Source organism: Oncorhynchus tshawytscha, linkage group LG02, assembly GCF_018296145.1.
Source record: "Oncorhynchus tshawytscha isolate Ot180627B linkage group LG02, Otsh_v2.0, whole genome shotgun sequence".
NCBI classification, from domain to species: domain Eukaryota; kingdom Metazoa; phylum Chordata; class Actinopteri; order Salmoniformes; family Salmonidae; genus Oncorhynchus; species Oncorhynchus tshawytscha.
The window spans coordinates 39,943,643-39,969,825 of record NC_056430.1 but is presented as its reverse complement, the minus strand read 5'-3'; the positions used below and the strand labels follow the sequence as shown (position 1 = coordinate 39,969,825).

Sequence of the window (26,183 nt, the reverse complement as noted above, 5' to 3'; positions counted from 1 at the left end):
CACAGTTGAAGTGTACCTATGATAAAAATTACAGACCTCTACATGCTTTGTAAGTAGGAAAACCTGCAAAATCAGCAGTGTAAAAAAAATACTATATATTATTGATTTTAATGGATCGGTTTCGGCTAAAATTTTGTCTAACGTGCCGATATTGAATACTACGTTTTTATCTTGAGGTGCTCTACATAACTACGTTCAGCCCACCATTACCAGCACACAATTTTAGAGAAATAAAGTTTTTGTGCCTATGAAACATATCAGGGATTTGTTTTTCTTCATGAAATATGTTACCGACACTTTACATGTTGCATCTATATTTTTTCTCAGTGTACTTTGCATTCCTCATTTACTCAAGTGTTTCCTTTATTTTGTCAGTTACCTGTACATTTTTGCAAAATAGATTTTAATATTATTCCAAAATGTCTGGCTCAGTTGACAGGCCCATTTATATATTACAGTAGTACTATTATTATCCTTTTAAAACACTGTATGACCTAGGTCCTAGAGTAGACACATGTTGGCATATCAAAACAAAAAGATTGTGTGTGTGCATGTGTCTGTTCCAATGTTTGTGTTGCTTCACAGTCCCCGCTGTTCCATAAGGTTTTTTTGTATCTGTTTTTTAAATCGAATTTCACTGCTTGCATCAGTTACTTGATGTGGAATAGAGTTCCATGTGGTCATTGCTTTATGTATACTGTGCGCCTCCCATAGTCTGTTCTGGACTTGGGGACTGTGAAGAGACCTCTTGTGGCTTGTCTTGTGGGGTATGCATGGGTGTTCGAGCTGTGTGCCAGTAGTTTAGAAAGAGCTCGGTGCATTCAACATGTCAATACCTCTCATAAATACAAGTGGGGATGAAGTCAATCTCTGCTCCACTTTGAGTCAGGAGAGATTGACATGCTCTCTATTAGCTCTCTGTGTACATCCAAGGGCCAGCCGTGCTGCCCTGTTCTGAGCCAATTGCAATTTTCCTAAATCCTTTTTTGTGGCACCTGACCACACGACTGAACAGCAGTCAAGGTGCGACAAAATTAGGGTCTGTAGGACCTGCCTTGTTGATAGTGTTGTTAAGAAGGCAGAGTGGCGCTTTATTATGGACATAATTCTCCTCCTCTTAGCTACTATTGTATCAATATGTTTTGACCATGACAGTTTATAATCCAGGGTAACTCCAAGCAGTTTAGCCATCTCAACTTTCTCAATTTCCACATTATTTATTACAAGATTTAGTTAAGGTTTAGGGTTTAGTGAATGTTTTGTCCCAAATACAATGCTTTTAGTTTTAGAAATATTTAGGGCTAAATTATTCCTTGCCACCCACTCTGAAACTAACTGCAACTCTTTAAGTGTTGCAGTCATTTCAGTCGCTGTAGTAGCTGACGTGTATATTGTTGAGTCATCTGCATAGATAGACACTCTGGCTTTACTCAAAGTCAGTGGCAGGTCATTAGTACAAATTGAAAAAAGCAAGAGGCCTAAACAGCTACCCTGGGGAATTCCTGATTCTACCTGGATTATGTTTGAGAGGCTTCCATTAAAGAACACGCTCTGTGTTTTGTTAGACAAGTAACTCTTTGTCCACATTATAGCAGGGGGGTGTAAAGCCAAAACACATATGTTTTTCCAGCAGCAGATTATGATCGATAATGTCAAAAGCTGCACTTAAGTTTAACAAGACAGCCCCAACAATCATTTTATCATAAATTTCTCTCTGGCCAATCATCAATAATTTGTGTAAGTGCTGTGCTTGTTGAATGTCCTTCCCTATAAGCGTGCTGAAAGTCTATTGTCAATTTGTTTACTGTGAAATAGCATTGTATCTGGTCAAACACCATTTTTTCCCCAGAAGTTTACTAAGGGTTGGTAACAGGCTGATTGGTCAGCTATTTGAGCCAGTAAAGGGGGCTTTACTATTCTTGGGTAGCAGAATGACTTTCGCTTCCCTACAGGCCTCAGGAAACACTTTCTAGTAGGCTTAAATTGAAGATGTGGCAAATAGGAGTGGCAATATCGTCTGCTATTATTATCTATCACTCCAATGTTAATGCGAAATTGTAATTATTTCACCTCCATGGCCTATTTATTGCCATACCTCCCTACTCTTCTACATTTGCACACACTGTACATAGATTTTTCCACTGTGTTATTGACTGTACATTTGTTTATGTGTAAATCTGTGTTTTTATCACACTGCTTTGCTTTATCTTGACCAGGTCGCAGTTGAAAATGAGAACTTGTTCTCAACTGGCCTACCTGGTTAAATAAAGGTGAAATAAATAAATAATAAATAAAAAATTGCTACCACTGTATCATCAAAAGTATTACCTAAGTGAGTTTCAGAGATTATGTCAGAATTATGAATGTCATCTGTTACAAGCAAGTTATTGACTTCATGGACCTGGTTTCTCAGGCTGCAAATGTTAATATGGGCTATTTTTAGCACTTTTCTGGGTTGCTTGATTGTTTTTCATGGGAAGCGTATCAGAAGTAGACTTACTCATGTTATTTATATTGGAGCTGATAGTGCAGGGTGAGCTGCACAAAGTGGTCTTCCTTCTAGGGCACACCACCTCAGTGCTAACAGTGTAACTCTGGTTCATAGGCTCATGATTACTGCATACAATAGTGTTTGCCAGAGTTACACTGTTAGCAGTCAGGAAGTGTGCCCTAGTAGGAATATCACTTTGTGCAGCTCACCCTGCACTATCAGCAGAAGTATTCAGTGCAATTAGGGGAACCTAAATTAAGTTACTTACATTATGTTTGCCAATGCCCCTAGGATCATGTACATTTGATGCAGCATCATGACGACTCATTGTCACAATGGTAGGGATTAACTTCGTTGGTCTTTGATCATTGAACAGTCATTGATTCAACTCAGCCTTGAAATACATGGACAGAGTCCAGGAGCCAAGATGATTTGGATTGACCCTGTCATTCCTGTAGAGTATCTTCTGTTTCCAGGAGGTGTCAACGTTATCTATAAAAGTGTGTAGCTGGGTGAGAGAGAAACATTTTATTTAATCCATTTTGACTGTAACACAACGAAATGTGGAATAAGTCAAGGGGTATGAATACTGTCTGAATGCACTGTGCTGTACATAGAGAGATACAGTAGTTACACACCCGGGTTAATTTGACCTCTTGTATGGATCATTTGTCCTTGCATGCACAATCGTTCTCACAAACTCCCGATCTCTTGCACTCTAGCACCCATCTCATGCTGGAGCCTACAAGTCTGAAGTCATAACCTATGATATCTTGATCGTTATCTCACCTAGGCGTTATTACCCTTAATTAGTTGCCAGCTGCCCAATTACAATGGCACAGGGCTCAGCTCAATAGTAGGTCCTTAGCCCAAGGTTTCACATTAAACAATCACCAAAACACACCTATCTGACTTTTCCAAAGAACACTGACACATTTCCCAAAAACTAGCCAGAGGCAGGAATGACAGTCAATAATTAAGTCAGTATCTTTCTACCTCTCCCTCACTCTCCCTCTCTCTGTATATATTTGCATCTGACAAACAAAGCACAAACCACATAGATGGTTTCTAATATCTTATCTGCACACTTTGCTATGTTTTGACAAACAGGGCAGACTGAACAGAGAGAGGCGGGCCGGTAAGTTGGTACTCAGCCCAGTAGTTATACTGGTTTGGTTCCATGGAAGTCAAGCAAAAACAAAGAATCACTTGAAGTGTGCATGAACAGTGCACAAACTATTTAGACCCAAACTTACACAACCGCCAACGTGTCTAGTGAGAGGAGAGGAAAGAGAATTTTAATGGTGACATCATTTCTACTAGTGGACTCCGAAGACTCCAAACGTGTGTAGTGAGAGGAAAGGAAGGGACTTCTAACATTAATCTACAAGTACTGTAAGATCTGAAAACACAGCAAAGATCAACATAACTTTTACTGATGTCCCGCGGAGGGTGTACAGCAGAATCCAGCAGCATGCGATACTGACAGAATGACAGGTGAGTGAGTGAAACTCTTTCACACAGAACTATTTAAAAACAGTAGCCACAGGGAATCAGGGGCTAGTGCAGACCTGACCTGACAAGCCCATACCTGCTTTTGCATCAATGGAAGCTGGGTGCATTTTTATCCAATTATGGATCAGTTAGGGATTTTTGACTGATTGTGAAATGTTCAATGTGCTTCCCGACAAGAGCTGTGTCAGTCAAATCAAAGTTTATTTGTCACGTGCGCCGAATACAACAGGTGTAGAACTTACAGTGAAACGTTTACTTACAGGCTCTAACCAATAGTGCAAAAAAAGGTATTAGGTGAACAATAGGTAGGTAAAGAAATAAAACAACAGTAAAAAGACAGGCTATATACAATAGCGAGGCTATAAAAGTAACGAGGCTACATACAGACACCGGTTAGTCAGGCTGATTGAGGTAGTACGTACATGTAGATATGGTTAAAGTGACTATGCATATATGATGAACAGAGAGTAGCAGTAGCGTAAAAGAGGGGTTGGCTGGTGGCGGGTGACGGGAGACAATGCAGATAGCCCGGTTAGCCAATGTGTGGGAGCATTGGTTGGTCGGCCCAATTGAGGGAGTATGCACATGAATGTATAGTTAAAGTGACTATGCATGTATGATAAACAGAGAGTAGCAGCAACGTAAAAAAGAGGGGTTGGAGGAGCACATAATGCAAATAGTCCGGGTAGCCATTTGATTACCTGTTCAGGAGTCTTATGGCTTGGGGGAAAAGTTCAACCCTATGCAACCTGGCCTCAGGACGATTTGTACGTTTTGGAACGTAAATGTGAGTCCCTTCAATTCGTATGATGTATTATGTTACCAGACGGAGGTACACAAATTTACACTCCAAAGTTTACATCTGTTTAAAACTTTGTCAGGATCGGTGTCCCGTCCACGGGACGGTTGGGCTAACGTAGGCTAATGCGATCAGCATGAGGTGGTAAGTAACAAGAACATTTCCCAGGACATAGACATATCTCATATTCGCAGAAAGCTTAAATTATTGTTAATCTAACTGCACTTTCCAATTTACAGTAGCAGTGAAATGACACCATGCTATTGTTTGAGGAGAGTGGACAGTTTTGAGCTTGAAAAGTTATTAAAAATTAATTCGTTAGGCACATTAGGGCAGTCTTGACACAACATTTTGAAAACAAATGCAATGGTTCATTGGATCAGTCTAAGATTTTGCACATTCGTTGCTGCTATTTAGTTGCAACTGGCCTGGAATAATACATTATGGCCTTTCTCTTGCATTTCAAACATGTCATTTTAGGCGAAAATTGAAAAAATGGGGTTAATCCTTAATGTGGCCAGGTTGGCCTATGGCAAGGGTCCCAACCTACAGTACATCCAGCCACAGGACAATTCTTTTCTGGAGCGTATGGTCGGTGCCGGAACATAATAAATCATATGTGCACTGAAATTGATCGCAAACAGTCCAAAACATTGAAACATAATTTCAAACCTTGATTAAATTACATCTCTTTTTAGGAGTGGGAATACTGGGATCACTTTAAGCTGATTTCCTGGAGAAGTATTTATTTTTGCTCAAAATTTTTATTAACCTTTATTTAACTAGGCAAGTCAGTTAAGAACAAATTCTTATTTACAATGACAGCCTAGGAACAATGGGTTAACTGCCTTGTTCATGGGCAGAAATACAGATTTTTACCTTTTTACCAGCTCGGAATTCGATCTATCAAACTTTCGGTTACTGACCAAAAACTCTAACCACTAGGCTACCTACCTCCCCGACTTGGGGTACCAAATAAAATATCCCGCGGTCCGCCTGTTGAAAGCCCCTGCCCTATGACCTGGTACTACAATGAATTCACCCTTGTGAAATTTAGGGACAGTTTCCCTGACACTGATTAAAGGGGAGTGTCACGCCCTGATCTGTTTCACATGTCTTGTGCTCGTCTCCAACCCCCACCAGGTGTCTCCCATTTATCCCCTGTGTATTTATACCGGTGTTTTCTGTTTGTCTGTTGCCAGTTCGTCTTGTCCCATCAAGTCCTACCAGCGTGTTCCCGTGTTTCCTCTGCTCTAGTCTTTGCTTTTTCTAGTCTTCCCAGTTCTGACCTTTCTGCCTGTCCGGGCCCTGAGCCTGCCTGCCGACTCTGAGACTCGTACTATTCGCCTCCTGCGTCTGCATCTGAGTCTTAGCCTGAGCCGTGATAGTACAAACTGGTCATGACTGAGCCAGCAGACTCGGACCAGCTCCGCATCGCTGTCTCAACCCTGCCACCAGGCTTCTTCCCAGCTTACCCCGGTGTCCCGAGAACCTCACTTACTTCCTCTGGAGTGCTACACTGGAGATTCTGGAACCTGCCAGGCTTTTCTCACCTAGTGCTCCCTCATCCTTGATCTGCAGCCTTCTTCGTTCATCTCGGACCAATCAAAGATAGCGTAACTCATAACGCTGAGGGCTCTTGCCTGGACTACGGCGGTGTGGGAGCAACAGTCCACCGTTTACCTCAGTCTGGAGGAGTTTGTGGCGGAGGTACAAAAAGTGTTAGATTCTCTATTGTCTGGGAGAGAGGCTGCTCGTAAGCTGCTCCAAATAAATCAAGACTCCCATAATGTGGCAGACTACGTGGTGGGTTTTCCTGAGATTGCATGGAACCCGGAAGCCCTGTTCGACACATTTTTTCACAGATTATCAGAGGTGATTAAAGACAAGCTTGCCCATGGAGGGAGCTGCCCAAGGACCTCGACTCCCTCATAGCCTTGACCAACCGGATCTATGGGTGGCTACGTGAACGTAGGAGGGAGAGGGAGTCTGTTCCTCGATTTCCACCTCATCTCTGCGGAATCCAGGAAATCCCAGAAGTCCACACTTCCGAGTGAATCCAATGACTCCCGAGTTCTCTCGGAAATTACAGAGGGTGCATACTCGCCTCCTCTGGAGCCAATGCAACTTGAGAGCTAGATTGACTCCTGCCGAAAGGTTACACAAACCGAACACCAAGAGCTGTCTGTATTGTGGGACTTAAGGTCATTATGTTTCCATCTGTCCTGTAAAAAGACCCGGCTCATCAGTAGGTATGAGTATGCTGGTGGGAATTACAGAGAATATCCAGTCTCCCCTTACTCGTAACACTCTCCATGCCATCCTACTGTGGGGTGAACAGTCCAAATCTCTCCGGGTACTCATTGATTCTGGGGCTGACAAGAGTTTTCTGGACGCTACCCTGGTGTCAGAGTTGGGAATCCCCACTCAAACCCTCTCAATTCCCATGGACGTCAGAGCGCTGGATGGGCATTCTATTGGCAGAATCACCCACAACACGGTTCCTATCAACCTGTGAGTGTCAGGCAACCACAGCGAGTCAATCCAGTTTCTACTTATTAATCCCCTCAAGTACCCGTTGTGTTGGGGTTTTCATGGCTCCAGAGACACAATCACCTTGTGAACTGGACTGGAGCCCATTCTGCCAAGCGCATTGCCTGAAGTCGGCACAGGCTGTCCCGGGACATTGGGTAAAGTCTCTGATGTCACAACCATTCCGACAGAATACCAGGACCTCCAGGAGGTTTTCAGCAAGGCCCGTATCACCTCACATTTTTATTTTTATTTTATTTCACCTTTATTTCACCAGGTAGGCTAGTTGAGAACACGTTTTCATTTACAACTGTGACCTGGTCAAGATAAAGCAAAGCAGTGTGACAAAGATAACAACACAGAGTTACACATGGAGTAAACAATAAACAAGCCAATAACACAATAAACAAGTCAATGACACAGTAGGAAAACAAAGTCTATATACAGTGTGTGCAAAAGTCATGAGGAGGTAGGCAATAAATAGGCCATAGGAGCGAATAATTACAAATTAGCAGATTAACACTGGAGTGATAAATGAGCAGATGATGATGTGCAAGTAGAGATACTGGTGTGCAAAAGAGCATTAAAGTAAATAAAATAAAAACAGTATGGGGATGAGTTTTTTATGAGTTGATAAAGTTAGTGATTACATTTCTGGTATTTGGATAACAATCTAGATAATTATAGAAATTTGAGAAATAGATGCGTTGGGCCAAACTTGCTATTTTTGTCTCCCGCGTTTCAGAACCGGGTAGACTCGTTCATTATTAATTTAGAGTGAGGACACAGAGCCAGCCGATTGAAATTTGAGGAGATATTAGCTGACCAAGCGATAATTCTCAGTTCCCCACATTTTCAGTTGCGTGGATAGGACACAGGCGTATCTTTTTCCTACAATTACAATGAGTTCCGGTAACTTACTGCTAGCAAAGAAGAATGATGAAAATGGTTTGAATGTAAGATGATTACTAGAAAACTGTTTCCTTTTTTAAGGATGTTATGCTTGAAAGTGTACAAAGTAGAATTAGCTTACACGAGATGCTAAGCTAACATAGGAAGAGCAGCCATTTTGTTTTTCCTCTGTCACGTTGAAATTCCTCCGTCTTGGTGACGGAAGTCCCGCCCCTTTGTACTTCCGTTTGATTTCAGCTTTCTGCGATCAGTGACCCCTGTTGGTGAAGAATCGCCAGTACATTTTTGATACATCATTATTTAGGTGACACCCAACGTGTATCACGTTTAACAAGTGGTTACTTATGATATCCAGCCAGTCTCAACTGATTGGATATCGATGTCTCATTCAATTGAACTAATAAGTAAATGTCAGACTTACCTTTTTCAAATGGACATTTGAAATATTATCCAAATGGATTGGTTTCTACAAATGAGACAATTTAAACTTTTCCACATTAACCTTGATACAGCAACGCTATCAGGTTAATTCAAGTTTAATTCCCAAATAGCTTATACAGGTTTGATTAATCAGTCACATTTGCTTTTGCAAAGCTTATTCAGTACTACCCAGTACTGAAGGAAGTCCTGCCTTCGCGGGAATCCCATGTGGCTTTGGCTTTATGAATAAGTAACCCTAGTGGTGAATGTACCCTAACGTTTGAACTACGGTTCACACTTATGATAATTCAGCCAATCTCAATTGATTGTATGTAATCTTCTCATTCAATTTAATAAGTTAAATTGTCAAAAATACCTTTTCAGGTTCTTCCAAGTAAATGAGACATTTTAAACTTTTCCATATTAACCTAGATGAAGCAACACTTTCAGGTTAATTAAAGTTGAATTCCCAGATAGCCTATCCAGGTATGATTAATCATTATCATTGATTAATCAATTCAATTTGCTTTTGGAAATTCATTCATGTTCAACTCCGACATTACGGATAGAGTAGTGATAGTTCATTAACGTCTATAAAGAGATTAAAATCATCTTTGTAGCTTCCATCGTATTCCAAAACCCAATTTTATTTTTTTAAAGTTCTAATAATGTGCAAGCTATCAGAGGGGGTAGTCTCCACTCCCTCGCTAATTAGTGAACCCTCACCCATAAATGGATTGATCTCTGACCTCAGCAGCGATACAAACCCTAATTATGCCATTAGTGGAAAAACAGCTGAAATTGCGAACAACGTTCTCCAAAATCTACCATCAAACGCAGGCTTTGTAACGCTTCTCTCCACTTTGGCCCTTAAGTATCGCCATCACAGATTGGCATTGGTCCAGTACCGCAGTGCTCAGCAGAAACACATGCAAGACATGGCTGACATGAAGGGACAGGTGGAGAGAACCAAGCAACTATTGACAAAAGCAGGAAATTAAAACATTCTGCAAGCTGAGGAACTGCGTTTGAAATAGGAACAATTAAAAGTAACTGCAAATACTTATGATGATGAACGAGCACAAAATCTTCAACAAAATAGTTTTCTACAGGAATAACTTGATTTAGCCAAAAATAAATACGATGTAGTCCACTCCAAACTAGATAAATCTGTCGAGTTATCTACAAACAGGAGCACGAAATGTGATAACATGCAGGCAGTTTTGTTGAATGTTACTCAAAATGAGCAAAGACGATTAGTTAATGAACACAATAACTAAGTTGGATGACAAAACAGCAGGACTCATTGAAGTAGCTAACCAAATGAATGAGGAGAGAACTCAAGTGATGAAGATGGAAATATTGATTTTTAAGCAAAGGGAGGAAATCTCATCACTAAATCTCTCGCTCCGTACTCAAAACCTCTATCTGCAAACCATGACAAATAGGTATGAGACCGAAAGGAGCAATTGCGACACTCACGTGTCCAAAATCAGTACTCTAATGCAATGCAGCAGAATACCACCCTTAGGTACAATCTGGTGGAATTCCAGAATGGTCATGTGCTGCAGCGTGACTACCCAACCAAGCAACCAGAGCCCGGTATTCAAAGGAGTGAAAACGATTAGAAGGTTTCAGATTTTGCCTCCCTCGTGTCCCTCAGTCTTCTCCTCTTGGCCATTCGGCACTGAGTAATATGGAGCAGCTTCGCCGCCAAAGCTTGGCTCCTCCTCTTGGCCTTTCAGTCCCAATTTCCCCACAGGATGAAGCCAACCCTTTCCACCCGCTTAGCACGTAATTCCTTGACAAACTCGTCAAAGATTTCCCCACCTTTTGACCCCGTTCCAGGTCAGCCAAACAATACTGAGACGTTCCTAGCTGACAAAGAGGAGGCATTGGATGGCTACCCGAACGCTACGGGTTCTAACAGGGTTTACCTGTTGAAGTAAGACCAGCTGGCTGGTGTGTTTACAGACATATTCAATCAATCCTTATCCCAGTCTGCTGTTCCCACATGCTTCAAGAGGGCCACCATCGTTACTGTTCTCAAGAAAGCTAAGGTAACTGAGCTAAACGACTACCGCCCGTAGCACTCACTTCCGTCATCATGAAGTGCTTTGAGAGACGAGTCAAGGACCATATCACCTTCACCCTACATGACACCCTAGACCCACTCCAATTTGCTTACCGCCCCAATAGGTCCACAGACGACGCAATCGCAACCACACTGCATACTGCCCTAACCCATCTGGACAAGAGGAATACTTACGTGAGAATGCTGTTCATCGACTACAGCTCAGAATTTAACACCATAGTACCCTCCAAACTCGTCATCAAGCTGGGTCTCGATCCCGCCCTGTGCAACTGGGTACTGGACTTCCTGAAGGGCCGCCCCCAGGTGGTGAGGGTAGGTAACAACATCTCCACCCCGCTGATCCTCAACACTGGGGCCCCACAAGGGTGCGATTTGAGCCCCCTCCTGTACTCCCTGTACAACGGAACATTTAATAAGGATTTATGCTCGGATCACTTAAAAAGGTAATTTTAGGCCTTTTGACTCCACAGCTACATTACTCACCAGTTTCTTCACAGAGGTTCATAGGTTATCCCAGTAGACTGCCCGAAACTGGTGCCTTACAGCTCTAGACTTGTCATGTACAGTTGAAGTCGGAAGTTTACATACACTTAGGTTGTAGTCATAAAAACTCATTTTTCAACCACTCAAACACACAAACTATAGTTTTGGCAAGTCGGTTAGGACATCTACTTTGTGCATGACACAAGTAATTTTTCCAACAATTGTTTTCAGACAGATTATTTCAGTAATAATTCATAATTCACAATTCGAGTGGGTCAGAAGTTTACATACACTAAATTGACTGTACCTCTAACCAGCTTGGAAAATTCCAGAAAATGATGTCATGGCTTTAGAAACTTCTGATAGGCTAATTGACATCATTTGAGTCAATTGGGAGAGGATGTATTTCAAGGCCTAACTTCAAACTCAGTGCCTCTTTGCTTGACATCATGGGAAAATCAAAAGAAATCAGTCAAAACATCAGAAAAAAAATTGTAGACCTCCACAAGTCTGGTTCATCCTCGGGAGCAATTTCCAAATGCCTGAAGGTACCAATTTCATCTGTACAAACAATGGTGCACAAGTATAAACACCATGGGACCACGCAGCCATCATACCGCTCAGGAAGGAGATGCGTTCTGTCTCCTAGAGATGAACGTACTTTGGTGCCAAAAGTGCAAATCAATCCCAGAACAACAGCAAAGGACCTTGGGAAAATGCTGGAAGAAACAGGTACAAAAGCACCTATATATATCGACAGTAAAACGAGTCCTATATCAACATAACCTGAAAGGCAGCTCAGCAAGGAAGAAGCCACTGCTCCAAAACCGTCATAAAAAAGCCAGACTATGGTTTGCATCTGCACATGGGGACAAAGATTGTACTTTTTGGAGAAATGTCCTCTGGTCTGATGAAACAAAACATAGAACTGTTTGGCCATAATGACCATTGTTATGTTTGGAGAAAAAAAGGGTAGACTTGCAAGCCGAAGAACACCATCCCAACTGGGAAGCACGGGGGTGGCAGCATCATGTTGTGGGGGTGCATTGCTGCAGGAGGGACTGGTGCACTTCACAAAAATAGATTGCATTATGAGGAAGGAAAATTATGTGGATATATTGAAGCAACATCTCAAGACATCAGTCAGGAAGTTACAGCTTGGTCGCAAATGGGTCTTCCAAATGGACAATGACCGGAAGCATACTTTCAAAGTTGTGTCAAAATGGAGGTATTGGAGCGGCCATCACAAAGCCCTGACCTCAATTCTATAGAAAATTTGTGGGCAGAACTGAAAAAGTATGTGCGAGCAAGGAGGCTTTACAAACCTGACTCAGTTACACCATCTCTGTCGGGAGGAATAGGCCAAAATTCACCCTACTTATTGTGGGAAGCTTGTGGAAGGCTACCCAAAGCATTTGATCCAAGTTAAACAATTTAAAGGAAATGATACCAAATTCTAATTGTGTGTATGTAAACTTCTGACCCACTGGGAATGTGATGATAGAAATTAAAGCTGAAATAAATCATTCTCTCTACTATTATTCTGACATTTCACATTCTTAAAATAAGTAGTGATCCTAACTGACCCAAGACAGGGAATCTTTACAAGAATTAAACGTCAGGAATTGTGAAAAACTGAGTTTAAATGTATTTGGCTTATGGTTATGTAAACTTCCGACTTCAACTGTAACTATATCTCTTAAGTTTACATTTCCCAGCTGTCTGAAGTTTGTATAAGATGAATGAATAAGTATAAGTATAAGAATAAGTATAGGACTACTTTATAAGAATACTTTTGAAAAGATAATGTGATTTAGTCTTCTAAATGAGAATTGATTGTTTTATGATAACTAATGCACAGTCAGTAGCCACGCCTAGGTAGGCACAAACATGATGAGACGGACCTTTTCTACCCAAGTGTGAACGCCCCCGTGACACAATTCACACCAGACCACGTAAACCACGGTTTAAGCTAAGGTTGCAAATGGTTGAATTTCTAAGACCAGAAAATATGAAGCGTTAGCTACATGCTGAAATGGTTGGCACTACAACTCTACCAAAGGACAAGACCCGAGAATGTGGAGATCATTCCCACGTTGAAATGGCAAAGACATCTACAAACTAATGAACAATAATGCAGACTGCAGCTGTTTAAGTACTTTAGTCTGGTAAACGCTTCCAATCTAAGAACAGTTCCGAATGGTACTCTGAAGTACCCATTATAACAACTATGACATACTGACTCCTGGGGAACGCAAACAGAGACTTTCTGTTGATTGACTCTCCAGCAGACGGACCACAGAGAAAGACAAGACCGACACTCTTAAATATGTAAATTGCAATTTATTTCAAATGAGCGGTCGTTCATGTAAGGTATTAGCAATGCCTATGAGTGTAGTTATCAGCTATGAGTTTCCCGCTCTTAAGCCGTCCACATCCCCTTTCCTTTGTCTACCAAGCCGTCATATCGGTTTCGTCCACTAGGGACTTTTTCTTTGTATCATGTAATGCTCAATGTATGAACTAACTGGGTGTGTGTTTCATGTATTTCTGTGATATGATTATTTAATTAGTAAATAAATAATTAAGCCAATTTGTATATCGCTGATTCATAATTTATTCTCGGGTTCGTGCAGATATCCAAGGGTTTGCGACATTCAGTATTGAGAACTGATGAGGTAATGAAAGTACATTAATACAAGACTGTACACGATAAGATATGAAAATATCTGAAGAGTCGATTCGGAAAATAGAGACTCTATAAACATTTTCCCATGGTGCCCCGACTTCCTAGTTAAAAGTTTACGTGATTAGTTTAATCACATAATAATTACTAATAGAGAATTGATTTGATAAAATACCAGTCTTCACATTTAATGATACTCACAGACACGACACAGGCGTCACTGTGAACTCACATGTAATCTAATGCAATCCAATGATCAAATAGCTTGCACACGCACGAGCGCACACATACACCAAATTTGTTCCTGACAATTTCAGACTAGGCAAACACTCATCTAACGGCCATGCTGCTTTATGAACACAAACAAAAACAATTATTGATACTGTCACTGAATGCAAAGAGAACTGGGGTTTAGCCCCTGTCAGTCTGCCCTCTGAATTTGCTTTACGTTCTGCTGCATAGACTAGGCGAACACCTTGCAAGAAAGCTGTGCATAAATGGGAACTTATCCATGGTGCTTTACTAACAGTAGTATTTCCCCCTTATGGTAACTGTCCTTCTAACAATAGGGTCGTGGGCTACGTGAGCACACCCAGTAAAACAAGTTATCTTGGGATCCCGGAGACCAGGGGCTATGCATGTGTATGTGTCAAACTGCTCTCCCATATCAAACTGCTCTCCAAATCCACTACAACGCTACTATTTTCAGCATCCTATAAACAAATAGTCGTCAACAAGATTGAGTACCTTAACCTGAAGGCTAATCTTACATTACAGTGGACAAGTGAAAATAAATGATAGGCCTATCCAATGGCTGCGGTAGGAATGATAAATGAAGAAGGGGTTTTACGCAAGTATCACGCTTTCAGGTAAGACCCAAATGCAGACTGAAGTAACAACACTTGTAACAACTTGTAACAACACAAGTAACAACTTGTGGAGGTCTACAATTGTTTTTCTGAGGTTTTGGCTGATTTCAGAGCTCCAAAATTCCTTTGTGGAGATGGGAGAAACTTCCAGAATGACAACCATCTCTGGATCACGCCACCAATCAGGCCTTTATGGTAAACCAAGAGTGAACTCTTTGGCCTGAATGCCAAGTGTCACATCTGGAGCAAACCTGGCACCATCCCTACGGTGAAGCATGGTGGTGGCAGCAGCATCCGATGTGGGAATGTTTTTTAGCAGCAGAGACTGGGTGACTTGGTGACTAGTCAGGATCGAGGGAAAGATGAACGAAGCAAAGTACAGAGAGATCCTTGATGAAAACCTGCTCCAGAGAGCACAGGACCTCAGACTGGGGTGAAGGTTCACCTCCAACAGGAAAATTACCATAAGCACACAGCCAAGACAATGCAGGAGTGGCTTTGGGACAAGTCTCTGAATGTCCATTAGTGGCCCAGCCAGAGCCCGGACTTGAACCCGATCAAACATCTCTGGAGAGACCTGAAAATGGCTGTGTAGCAACGCTGTGCTTCCAACCTCATAGAGCTTGAGAGGATCTGCAGAGAAGAATTGGAGAAACTCCCCAAATACAGGTATGCCAAGCTGGTAGCATCAAACCAAAGAAGACTCCAGGCTGTAAACACTGCAAAAGGTGGTTAAACAAAGTACTGAGTAAAGGGTCTGAATACTTATGTAAATGTGATATCATTTTTTTTAATACATTTGCAAAAAGTTCTAAAAACTGTTTTTGCTTTGTCATTATGGAGTATTGCGTATAGGTTGATGAGGGGGAAAACAATTTAATATGTTTTAGAATAAGGCTGTAACGTAACAAAATGTGAAAAAAGTCAAGGGGTTGCGTGTCATTATTCTCGAAATATTGCCACTTTATTCTTGAAATGTTGTCACTTTATTCTGGAAATATTGCCCCTTTATTCAGAAAATGTTATTTCGACCTCATTGCAGCTTTATCTCTAAATATTGCCACTTTTTTGAAAGTATTGGCATGCAAAAAATTATAATCTTTGTACCACCACCCCTCGCTGTTTTTGTTTTTTCACTTGGCCCTAATACTCTTCTGCAGACCAACACTTTACATATTTTTGTTCAGTTTATAAAGCAATCTATAATGACGTGTAACCCCACAACACTTTAGGCTAAAAACAAGCTTTACATTTCACAAGAAAGACAGGATTCCGATGCACATGTGGATATATTTGGTTCATTGACATTGAGGCTGAGTTATGACCTTCTAAAGTCGAGGAGACAAGACAATTGACTTTGCGTGGGAAGTAATCGAATGCGTGGCAAGTAAATGAGAACTTGGGGCTTTACCTAGCCGCGTGACTGTCGCCATCAATTGAGCTAATCACTTTTTGAAAAAGATGAACTAAATTAATACTTGAGGGTTGAAATAAATTAGGCTACAATATATTTGTTAGTGGAATAACATTTGTAAAAAAAATAGTATAGACTTTTTTTCTCCCATACGTATTGTCATGAAATTGCTTACGCAACTGAAAAGATTTGGCGTGGGTCCTCAGACCCTCAAAAAGTTCCACAGCTGCACCATCGAGAGCATTTTTATTTTATTTTATTTATTTCACCTTTATTTAACCAGGTAGGCTAGTTGAGAACAAGTTCTCATTTGCAACTGCAACCTGGCCAAGATAAAGCGTAGTAATTTGACACATACAACAACACAGAGTTACACATGGAATAAACAAAACATACAGTCAATAATACAGTAGAACAAAAGAAAACAAAAAGTCTATACAGTGAGTGCAAATGAGGTAAGTTAAGGAAATAAATAGGCCATGGTGGTAATTACAATATAGCAATTAAACACTGGAATGGTAGAGCGGCAGAAGATGAATGTGCAGGTAGAGATACTGGGGTGCAAAGGAGCAAAATAAATAAATACCAGTATGGGGGTGAGGTAGGTGGATAGATGGGCTCTTTACAGATAGGCTATGTACAGGTGCAGTGATCTGTAAAATGCTCTGACAGCTGGTGCTTAAAGCTAGTGAGGGAGATGTGAGTCTCCAGCTTCAGAGATTTTTGCAATTCATTCCAGTCATGGGCAGCAGAAAACTGGAAGGAAAGACGACCAAAGGAGGAATTGGCTTTGGGGGTGACCAGTGAGATATACCTGCTGGAGAGAGTGCTACGAGTGGGTGCTGCTATGGTGACCAGTGAGATGAGATAAGGCGGGGCTTTACCTAGCAGAGACTTGTAGATAACCTGTAGCCAGTGGGTTTGGCGACGAGTATGAAGCGAGGGCCAACCAACGAGAGCGTACAGGTCGCAATGGTGGGTAGTGTATGGGGCTTTGGTGAAAAAACGGATGGCACTGTGATAGACTGCATCCAGTTTGTTGAGTAGAGTGTTGGAGGCTATTTTATAGATGACATCACCGAAGTTGAGGATCGGTAGGATGGTCAGTTTTACGAGGGTATGTTTGGCAGCATGAGTGAAGGATGCTTTGTTGCGATATAGGAAGCCGATTCTAAATTTAATTTTGGATTGGAGATGCTTAATGTGAGTCTGGAAGGAGAGTTTACAGTCTAACCAGACACCCAGGTATTTGTAGTTGTCCACGTATTCTAAGTCAGAGCCGTCCAGAGTAGTGATGCTGGACGGGCGAGCAGGTGCGGGCAGCGATCGATTGAAAAGCATGCATTTAGTTTTACTTGCGTGTAAAGCAGTTGGAGGCCACGGAAGAAGAGTTGTATGGCATTGAAGCTCATCTGGAGGTTAGTTAACACAGTGTCTAAGGAGGGGCCAGAAGTATACAGAATGGTGTCATCTTTGTGGAGGTGGATCAGAGAATCACCAGCAGCAAGATCAACATCATTGATGTATACAGAAAAGAGAGTCGGCCCGAGAATTGAACCCTGTGGCACACCCATAGAGACTGTCAGAGGTCCAGACAACAGGCCCTCCGATTTGACACACTGAACTCTATCAGAGAAGTAGTTGGTAAACCAGGCGAGGCAATCATTTGAGAAACCAAGGCTGTCGAGTCTGCCAATAAGAATGTTGTGATTGACAGAGTCGAAAGCCTTGGCCAGGTCGATGAATACGGCTGCACAGTAATTTCTCTTATCGATGGCGGTTATGATGTCGTTTAGAACCTTGAGCGTGGCTGAGGTGCACCCATGACCAGTTCTGAAACCAGATTGCATAGCGGAGAAGTTATGGTGGGATTCGAAATGGTCAGTAATCTGTTTGTTAACTTGGCTTTCGAAGACCTTAGAAAGACAGGGTAGGATAGATATAGGTCTGTAGCAGTTTGGGTCTAGAGTGTCACCCCCTTTGAAGAGGGGGATGACTGCGGCAGCTTTCCAATCTTTGGGAATCTCAGACGATACGAAAGAGAGGTTGAACAGGCTAGTAATAGGGGTTGCAACAATTTCTTCAGATAATTTTAGAAAGAGAGGGTCCAGATTGTCTAGCCCGGCTGATTTGTAGGGGTCCAGATTTTGCAGCTCTTTCAGAACATTGGCTATCTGGATTTGGGTAACGGAGAAATGGTGGGGGCTTTGGCGGGTTGCTGTGGAGGGTGCCGGGCAGTTGACCGGGGTAGGGGCATGACTGGCATCATGACTGGTTGCATCACTGCCTGGTATGGCAACTGCTTGGCCTCTGACCGCAAGGCACTACAGAGCGTAGTACATCACCGGGGCCAGAGGAAGGCCGTAAAAAGAAAAAGATTCCAGCCACCCTAGTCATAGACTGTTCTCTCTGCTACCACACGGCAAGCGGTACCGGAGCGCCAAGTCTAGGTCCAAAATGGCTTCTTAACAGCTTCAAATGGCTACCCAGACCATTTGCATTGCCCTCTTACCCCCTCTTTTATGCTGCTGCTACTCTCTGTTTATTATCTATGCATAGTCACTTTAACAACTCTACCTACCTATAACTCTACCTCACTAACCGGTGCCTCCGCACATTTACTCTGTACCGGTACTCCTGTATATAGCCTCTCTACTGTTATTTTACTACTGCTCTTTAATTATTTGTAACTTTTTCACTTATCTATTTTTAACTTAACACTTATTTTTCTTAAACTGCATTGTTGTTTAAGGGCTTGTAAGTAAGCATTTCACTGTCAGGTCTACTACACCTGTTGTATTCGACAAGTGACAAATACAATTTGATTTGAAAAGATGTAATGAGTCATGTTACACTACGTTGAATAACAGGAAATTCTCTTCAAAACAACAAAGAATTTCTACATATTTCTACAACAATTAAAGTAGGCCCAAATACAGGCTCTGGTCAGCATTCTTGCCTCCAACCTTGACCATGCAACAGCATTCTTGCCTCCAATCTTGACCATGCAACTGCATTCTTGCGCCCACCCTTGACTTCACACACATCTTTAACTTATTTGGTCTTTCACACTATCTAGTGTAAGTCAGTGGAACAATTCATATTCCCTACAATGGGCTAAATATAGAGTCATTAGTGTGTTTGTGTACTGGAAGAACACTACTGTTATTTTCCATACTTCTTTTATTCCACTTCTTCCCAGTTTTCCCGGTGCGGTGCAACTAGGCCTACTTATTTGAAGTCTGATATTGTAACAGATTTCCTCCTCTTCACTGAGGAGGAATAAGGATCAGACCAAAGCACAGCGTGGTTAGTGTTCATCTTATTTAATAATAATCAAAACTGAACAACAAAAAAACAACCAAAACAGTTCTGTCTGGTGCAGACACACAAAGACTGAAATTAACCACCCACAAAACACATAGGAAAACAGGCTACCTAAATATGGTTCTCAATCAGGGACAACGATAGACAGCTGCCTCTGATTGAGAACCATGTCAGGCCAAACACCGAAATAGAAAATCTAGAAAAACTAACATAGACTGCCCACCCCAACTCACGCCCTGACCATACTAAAACAAAGAATAAAATAACAGAACTATGGTAATAGTTCTCTTTGAAAAAACATTTAATGACGGCATGCATTTTTGTAGGCATTTCATATCAGCTGTGTCCTGGACATTGTTGATTGTAAAGTCATAAAACATTTGAAAATAACATATTGAAATGCCCCTTGCCACAAGTATCTTGTTTAGTCCTTTTAGTACTTCAAACCAATTTGTCAAGATTTAAATGTTCATTCAACGTTCAAAGCATCCTGAATACACCGGACTTGTGATTGTATTTTCATTCCATTCTGGTCAACATCGTATATGTTCGCTTTGCTATTTTCTAATACTGAACATAGCATACCCCTTCTTAACATTTAACAAGTTGACCCTTGGTTATGATAGTGATAATAATGTGTCTGTGTCTCTCCCCAGCTCCGTGGCTTGAAACTTCCCACTGGCTTGACTCCACCCTTCCACCAGTGACCCTTCCCCTTAGCAACCACACGGTGAAGACATTGACTAGCAACCAGTCCTGTAGCGGTGAGGATGAGGTCTTTAAATACAGAGCCTACACCGTCACCTATCTACTTGTGTTCCCGATAGCATTGCTTTTCAACAGCGGAGCGCTGTTCGTGTTCCTGCGACTGAAGTCCAAACGCTCTCCCTCTTCCATTCTCATGACCAACCTTGCCCTATCAGACGCATGCTTCTCCCTTACCCTGCCGTTTCGATTGGCCTACTACTTCAGGGGTGCTCACTGGGACCTCCCTGATTGGCTGTGCCGACTCTGTGTGTTCTGCTTCTACCTCAACCTCTACACCAGGTACGCATGTGCACAAACACTGCAAAACAGCTGTTCACTAAAAAACACACACACACACACACAGTTATTATAATGTGAGGTGACCCTGCTTGCCCAGAAAGGCACCTAACTAATAAGCTATATTATTATTCCCTTTCCCTATAGCATTCTCTTCCTGACTGGACTGAGCGTGCTCCGTTGGCTGGCCGTGCTGAAGCCTCTTCATCATCGAGCCTTGGCCACGCCCCACCGAGCTTCATTGGCCTGTTTGGGCATCTGGTTGTTTGTGGGTGGAACTTCGGTACCCTTCCTATTTTCGGGGACCAGGGTGAGGGCGGGACTAACACGCTGCTTCGAGCCCCGTAACTCCGCCTCCTGGAAGAGGATCTTCATTCTCAACTACGTGGGCGTGACATTCGGCTTCCTGATCCCATTCGTCACCATCCTTGGTTGCTACGGTAGCATCATCCGCCGACTGACAGCTACAGCCATAAACCAGAATCTACAGACAGGAAGCCTGAAGAGTAGCCATGGGAGACGTCATCGCCAGTCTCTGTGTCTAGTCGCCATGGTGATCTGCACATTTCTACTGTGCTTCCTGCCCTATCACGTGGCTCGCTCGATGCACCTGCACGCGGTGGTGGGCGGGTGGGGCTGCGTTGTTACTGCAACACAGCAGCGGGTGTTGGTGGTGACGCTATGTCTGGCGGCGGCCAACAGCGTGCTGAACCCTCTGTTGTATTACTGTGCCGGGAAGTCCTTCAGAACGACCATACGCAATGCCTCGTCACGACGACGGTCCCTCTCCTCCCTCACTCAGGGCAGCTTGCTGTACTCTCATAGGAAGAGGAGTATTCCAACAAAACCCACAATGCTAGACACACCCCTCGCTCAACCCCTATCCCTTCCTGAGTCCATACCAGACACACTCAGCCCTGTGAACAACAGTCCATAAAGGATTCAAAACCTCTCCAGAATCAGAGACACTTTTCTGCATGTGTAAAATGGAGCCCTGAGGCCTGAACCAGAAACACACACACCGAAGACTGAACCCTAACATCCTCTGGGAACATAAGACACTAAAGGTTACTACCGTACAAGCTCCACTCTGTTGATCTACGTGCGTGCATGCACGTGGGTGGAGTTGGATTCTTGGAGTGGCAGAAACATTTTGGTAACAATGATATCCCAATTCCATTCACAGGGGGACGATAGAAATGTTTTTTTATTTGTGTATTTTAATTTAGTAAACAACAAGGAAGAGTCACTTTCCCTTGCTAATAGTAGCCAGCCATTATCTAGCTGGCAGCCTGGCTAGCTGGCTTTAGCCTGGCTAAAACATAGCAAGCTAGCCTTTTTAGCTTTCTCATCTTCATGTGATATAAATCAGAAAAAGTCACATGGCTAGCTAGTTGGCTACTGTCATGACTATCCTGTGAGGATCACAAAGGGTCAGATCAGCTTGGCAATGGTTGACAATAACCAGACCTTATCTCACCCACAGAAGAGGTGATGAGGGAACTGACAGTTCACACCCTGTTGTAAATTGCAGGAGAGGGGGGGGCTCGTTCTCCCCCTCAGTAAAATCCACGAGAGGAATGTCTTTGTTAGGCTTTTCCTGACGAAACTCAAAAGTGGACACTGGAACAATAATTCAAAAATAAGAATGTGGGGAATGGTCAGTGGGGAGCTAATGAAAACTAATGTCATAATGGTTTTGATTTTGTGATGTCGTTAAAAATCATATGGACGAAATACTGTAACTTGGAAAGTATATCCCCTTTATCTGTCAAGTTTCCATCCAATACGTTGTGCACATAATATGAAAAGATGAAAGTATTTTTTGTTAAGATAGGGACATGATTTTAAGAGCCATAATAGAGAATAGTTTTGCATAACTTTGTGCATAGTAAGTAGCCACACCCCAGGTAAGGTCAGAGAGCATGTCAGACTGACAGAACTGTCCCCTTTGGCCAGAGGGCATAAAAGCACTGCTAACAGAGATTAACATTAGACCAGGAAAGACAGGGAGTTGCAGCCCACATCTAAAGTGGTTTAAACGCTGAATCTCAGAGACCAGGAAATGTGAGGCGGGAGCTACATGTTTGAAATGGTTGCAACATTGAACCTGAATATGAGGTGAAGAAATAAACTCACCTTCCTTTAGACCAGAGAGAAGGCGAGCTGCAGGTCATTTCCATCGTGGTGCGAATCCTGAATAACAACATGAGGGGGAAAACAAACTCCCCTCTCAGACAATCACTGAGACAGCTGATTAGCTATCTTGAGTCAAATATCTAGAAAAGCAAAGTGAGACTATCCTACTACGCTCATCACCAATGGGAACTGTCGACATGTCTGGCTAGCTATCTTCCAGAGTGAACAACAGTAGAAGAGGGGGAAAGGGAAGATCCCTTTCGGACAATCAGAGCCATACAGCTTGCCAATGAAAAGCCAACAACCTTCCCAAGGAGGGATGGTTCCAACCGATAAAAGGCTCTCACATGTAAATACATTCATGATTTCTTGTTCAAAATGGGCAGCGGTTTGTGTGCAAACTATATGATTACTGTGAGAATAGTTCTGAAATGTATTGACGATATGTGTCTTTTTCTCTCCCTCTCTATTCCTCTCCATGTCGTCGTGTAAAAAGCCACCATATTTTAAGTCTGCTAGGGACCTTTGACTCATGTATTAAGTGTGTATGTTAGCCTGTTATTATTTAGTTAGCTAGTAAATAAATAATTAAACCAATTTGTGTAGTACTGAATCATGAGTAAGGCTGGGGTTTTTGCAGATGCATGAGCTTCCGAATTAGGATATGATAAGATGCCCTGATCTGTTTCACCTGTCTTTGTGATTGTCTCCCCCCTCCAGGTGTCGGCCATCTTCCCCATTATCCCCTGTGTTCGTCTTGTTTATTCAAGCCTACCAGCGTTTTGTGTCTCAGCTCCTGCTTTTTACAGTTTCTCTTTTTCTCATCCTCCTGGTTTTTGCCCTTGCTTGTCCTGACCCTGTACCCGCCCTCCTGACCACTCTGCCTGTCCCTGAGCCTGCCTGCCATCCTGTACCTTGGCCTCTACTCTGGATTATCGAACCCCTGCCTGCCTTGACCTGTCGTTTGCCTGCCCGTTACAATAAACATTGTTACTTCACACAGTCTGCACTTGGGTCTTACCTTGGTACCTGATATATACCTTAGAGTTTAATTTTTGAGATGGTAACTGTTTAAACAACCTCTTCCGTGGTGTCTCAAATCCTAATGAGTTAATTGTTACATGATTCATTTCATTGGGTAACAATTAAACATAGTGGATTAAATAAATAAGTCATCAGATTAATGAACATAAAGTCACGACACCACAGCAGGTTCTACCATTTCACAATAGCCTGTAATCACGAGTTATTACATTTATTATTATTAAACAAAATACATTTTTGGGTGGATTCTTGTTAGCTTCTCATTTGAGGTGAAAGCAAAAGAATGGTCTCTTGTCCTCCTTTGCTTACAAGTTTGCTAAACACTGCAAGCTAGCTAACCTTTTAGCTTCCCATATCGCCAGGTGAAATAACCAGATTTATAATGAAACATACAGTATGCCCTGGCAAATATTCTTATACAATGATTGTACAAAATACCTACTCTTTCCATGACCAGGGGAATACAGGTGAAACTATGATCCCTTATTGATGTCACTGGTTAAATCCACTTCAATCAGTGTAGATGAAGGGGAGGAGACAGGTTAATGAAGGATTTTTAGGCCTTGAAACAAGTGAGACATGGATTGTGTATGTGTGCCATTCAGGGGGTGAATGTGCAAGACCAAATATTCAAGTGCCTTTGAACGTGGTATGGTAGCAGGTGCCAGGTGCACCGGTTTGTGTCAAGAAATGCAACGCAGGGGCCTCTCGAGTGGCACAGTTGTCTAAGGTACTGCATCGCAGTGCTAGAGGTGTCACTACAGACCCAGGTTCAATCCCAGGCTGTGTCACAACCGGACATGATCAGGAGTCCCATAGGGCGACACACAATTGGCCGAGTGTCGTCCTGGTTAGGGGAGGGTTTGGCCAGGGGGGGACCTTACCTGGCTCATCACGCTCTAGCGACTCCTTGTGGCGTGATTTCGGTTGTTAGTTGAATGGTATTTCCTCCGACATATTGGTGCGTCTGGCTTCTGGGTTAAGCGGGCGGTTGTTAAGAAGTGCAGTTTGGCGGATCATGTTTCGGAGGACTAATGACTCAACCTTTGCCTCCCGAGCCTGTTGGGGAGTTGCAGAGATGAGACAAGATCGAAAAAAGTGGTAAAAAAAAAAATGTTTGTATTCACGCTCAACAGTTTCCTGTGTGTATCAAGAATAGATATTATTAAATCTGCTTAAAACAATATAAGCATTTTCCCACCTGAGACGTGTTTCCATCAAACTGACTTTTCGTGGATAAAAGGCTGTGTGTGCGTGATGGTAGTGCAGATAAAAATTACTTTTGCTGTTAAATTCCCATATACCGAATGAAAAATACACGTTAAATGGGTTTCCATTTTCAACTATAATGATGGTAACAAAAACTGTTGCGTTATATTGTGAATGTCTTGGAATGTCTTTGGTCTTGGAACATGTGGTTTAGCCAACAGCTCGCAGATACAGTGCGGGTAGACTACCTACATGCTGAGATTATTATGGATAAGAGCGATATTATTTGCATTTGTCAAACTTCAGCCAAGCATCAATCATCACGACCAGAATAGGAGCATCAAGCTCATCACCTTGCACATTCACTACCCTCTGAAGTTCATCACAATTGATTTAATCTGTAACCTAATAAACTGCATGGTTTCCAGCGTCGTAGAGGGAGGACAACATAACATATCATCACGTGACTCCAAGTTTACTTCGATATGACGGTTATTAGATCAATATTTGCGCATAAAGGTGTTTCCACCACAATTTCTCACATAATTAATTTTACCAACACAAATAGTGAATAGATCCTTGCGACATGGGGCCGTGCATTATCATGCTGAAACATGAGGTGATGACGGCGGATGAATGGTACAACAATGGACCTCAGGATCTCGTCACGGTATCCCTGTGCATTCAAATAGCCATCAATCAGCAAACTGCTCGCCCACACAAACATTGGCACAGACACATGCATACAGACACACACACACACACACACTATAACATACGCACTATACATACACATGGATTTAGTACTGTAGATATGTGGTAGTGGTGGAGTAGGGGCCTGAGGGCACACAGTGTGTTGTGAAATCTGTGAATGTATTGTAATGTTTTTAAAATGGTATAAAGTGCCTTAATTTAGCTGGACCCCAGGAAGAGTAGCTACTGCTTTGACAGCAGCTAATGGGGATCCATAATAAATACAAATGCACAATGCCATACATGGTCTGCGGTTGTGAGGCCGGTTGGACCTACTGACAAATTCGCTAAAATGACGTTGGAGGTGGCGAAGAGAAATTAACATTCAATTATATGGCAACAGCCTTGGTGGACATTCCTGCATTCAGCATGCCAATTACATGCTCCCTCAAAACTTGAGACATGTGTGGCATTGTGTTGTGTGACAAAACTGTGCATTTTAGAGTGGCCT

The 26,183-nt window shown here is 42.3% G+C and overlaps 1 protein-coding gene across 1 annotated transcript; it reads left to right on the top strand.

The window, feature by feature from the left end:
• Positions 1-3,705: 3,705 nt before the first annotated feature.
• Positions 3,706-21,524, top strand: LOC112215495 (cysteinyl leukotriene receptor 2). The gene is made up of 3 exons (XM_024374567.2): positions 3,706-3,988; positions 20,200-20,590; positions 20,735-21,524. Exons 1-3 carry the CDS (start codon positions 3,982-3,984, stop codon positions 21,522-21,524), a joined length of 1,188 nt encoding a protein of 395 aa, XP_024230335.1. The 5' UTR covers positions 3,706-3,981.
• Positions 21,525-26,183: the final 4,659 nt, after the last annotated feature.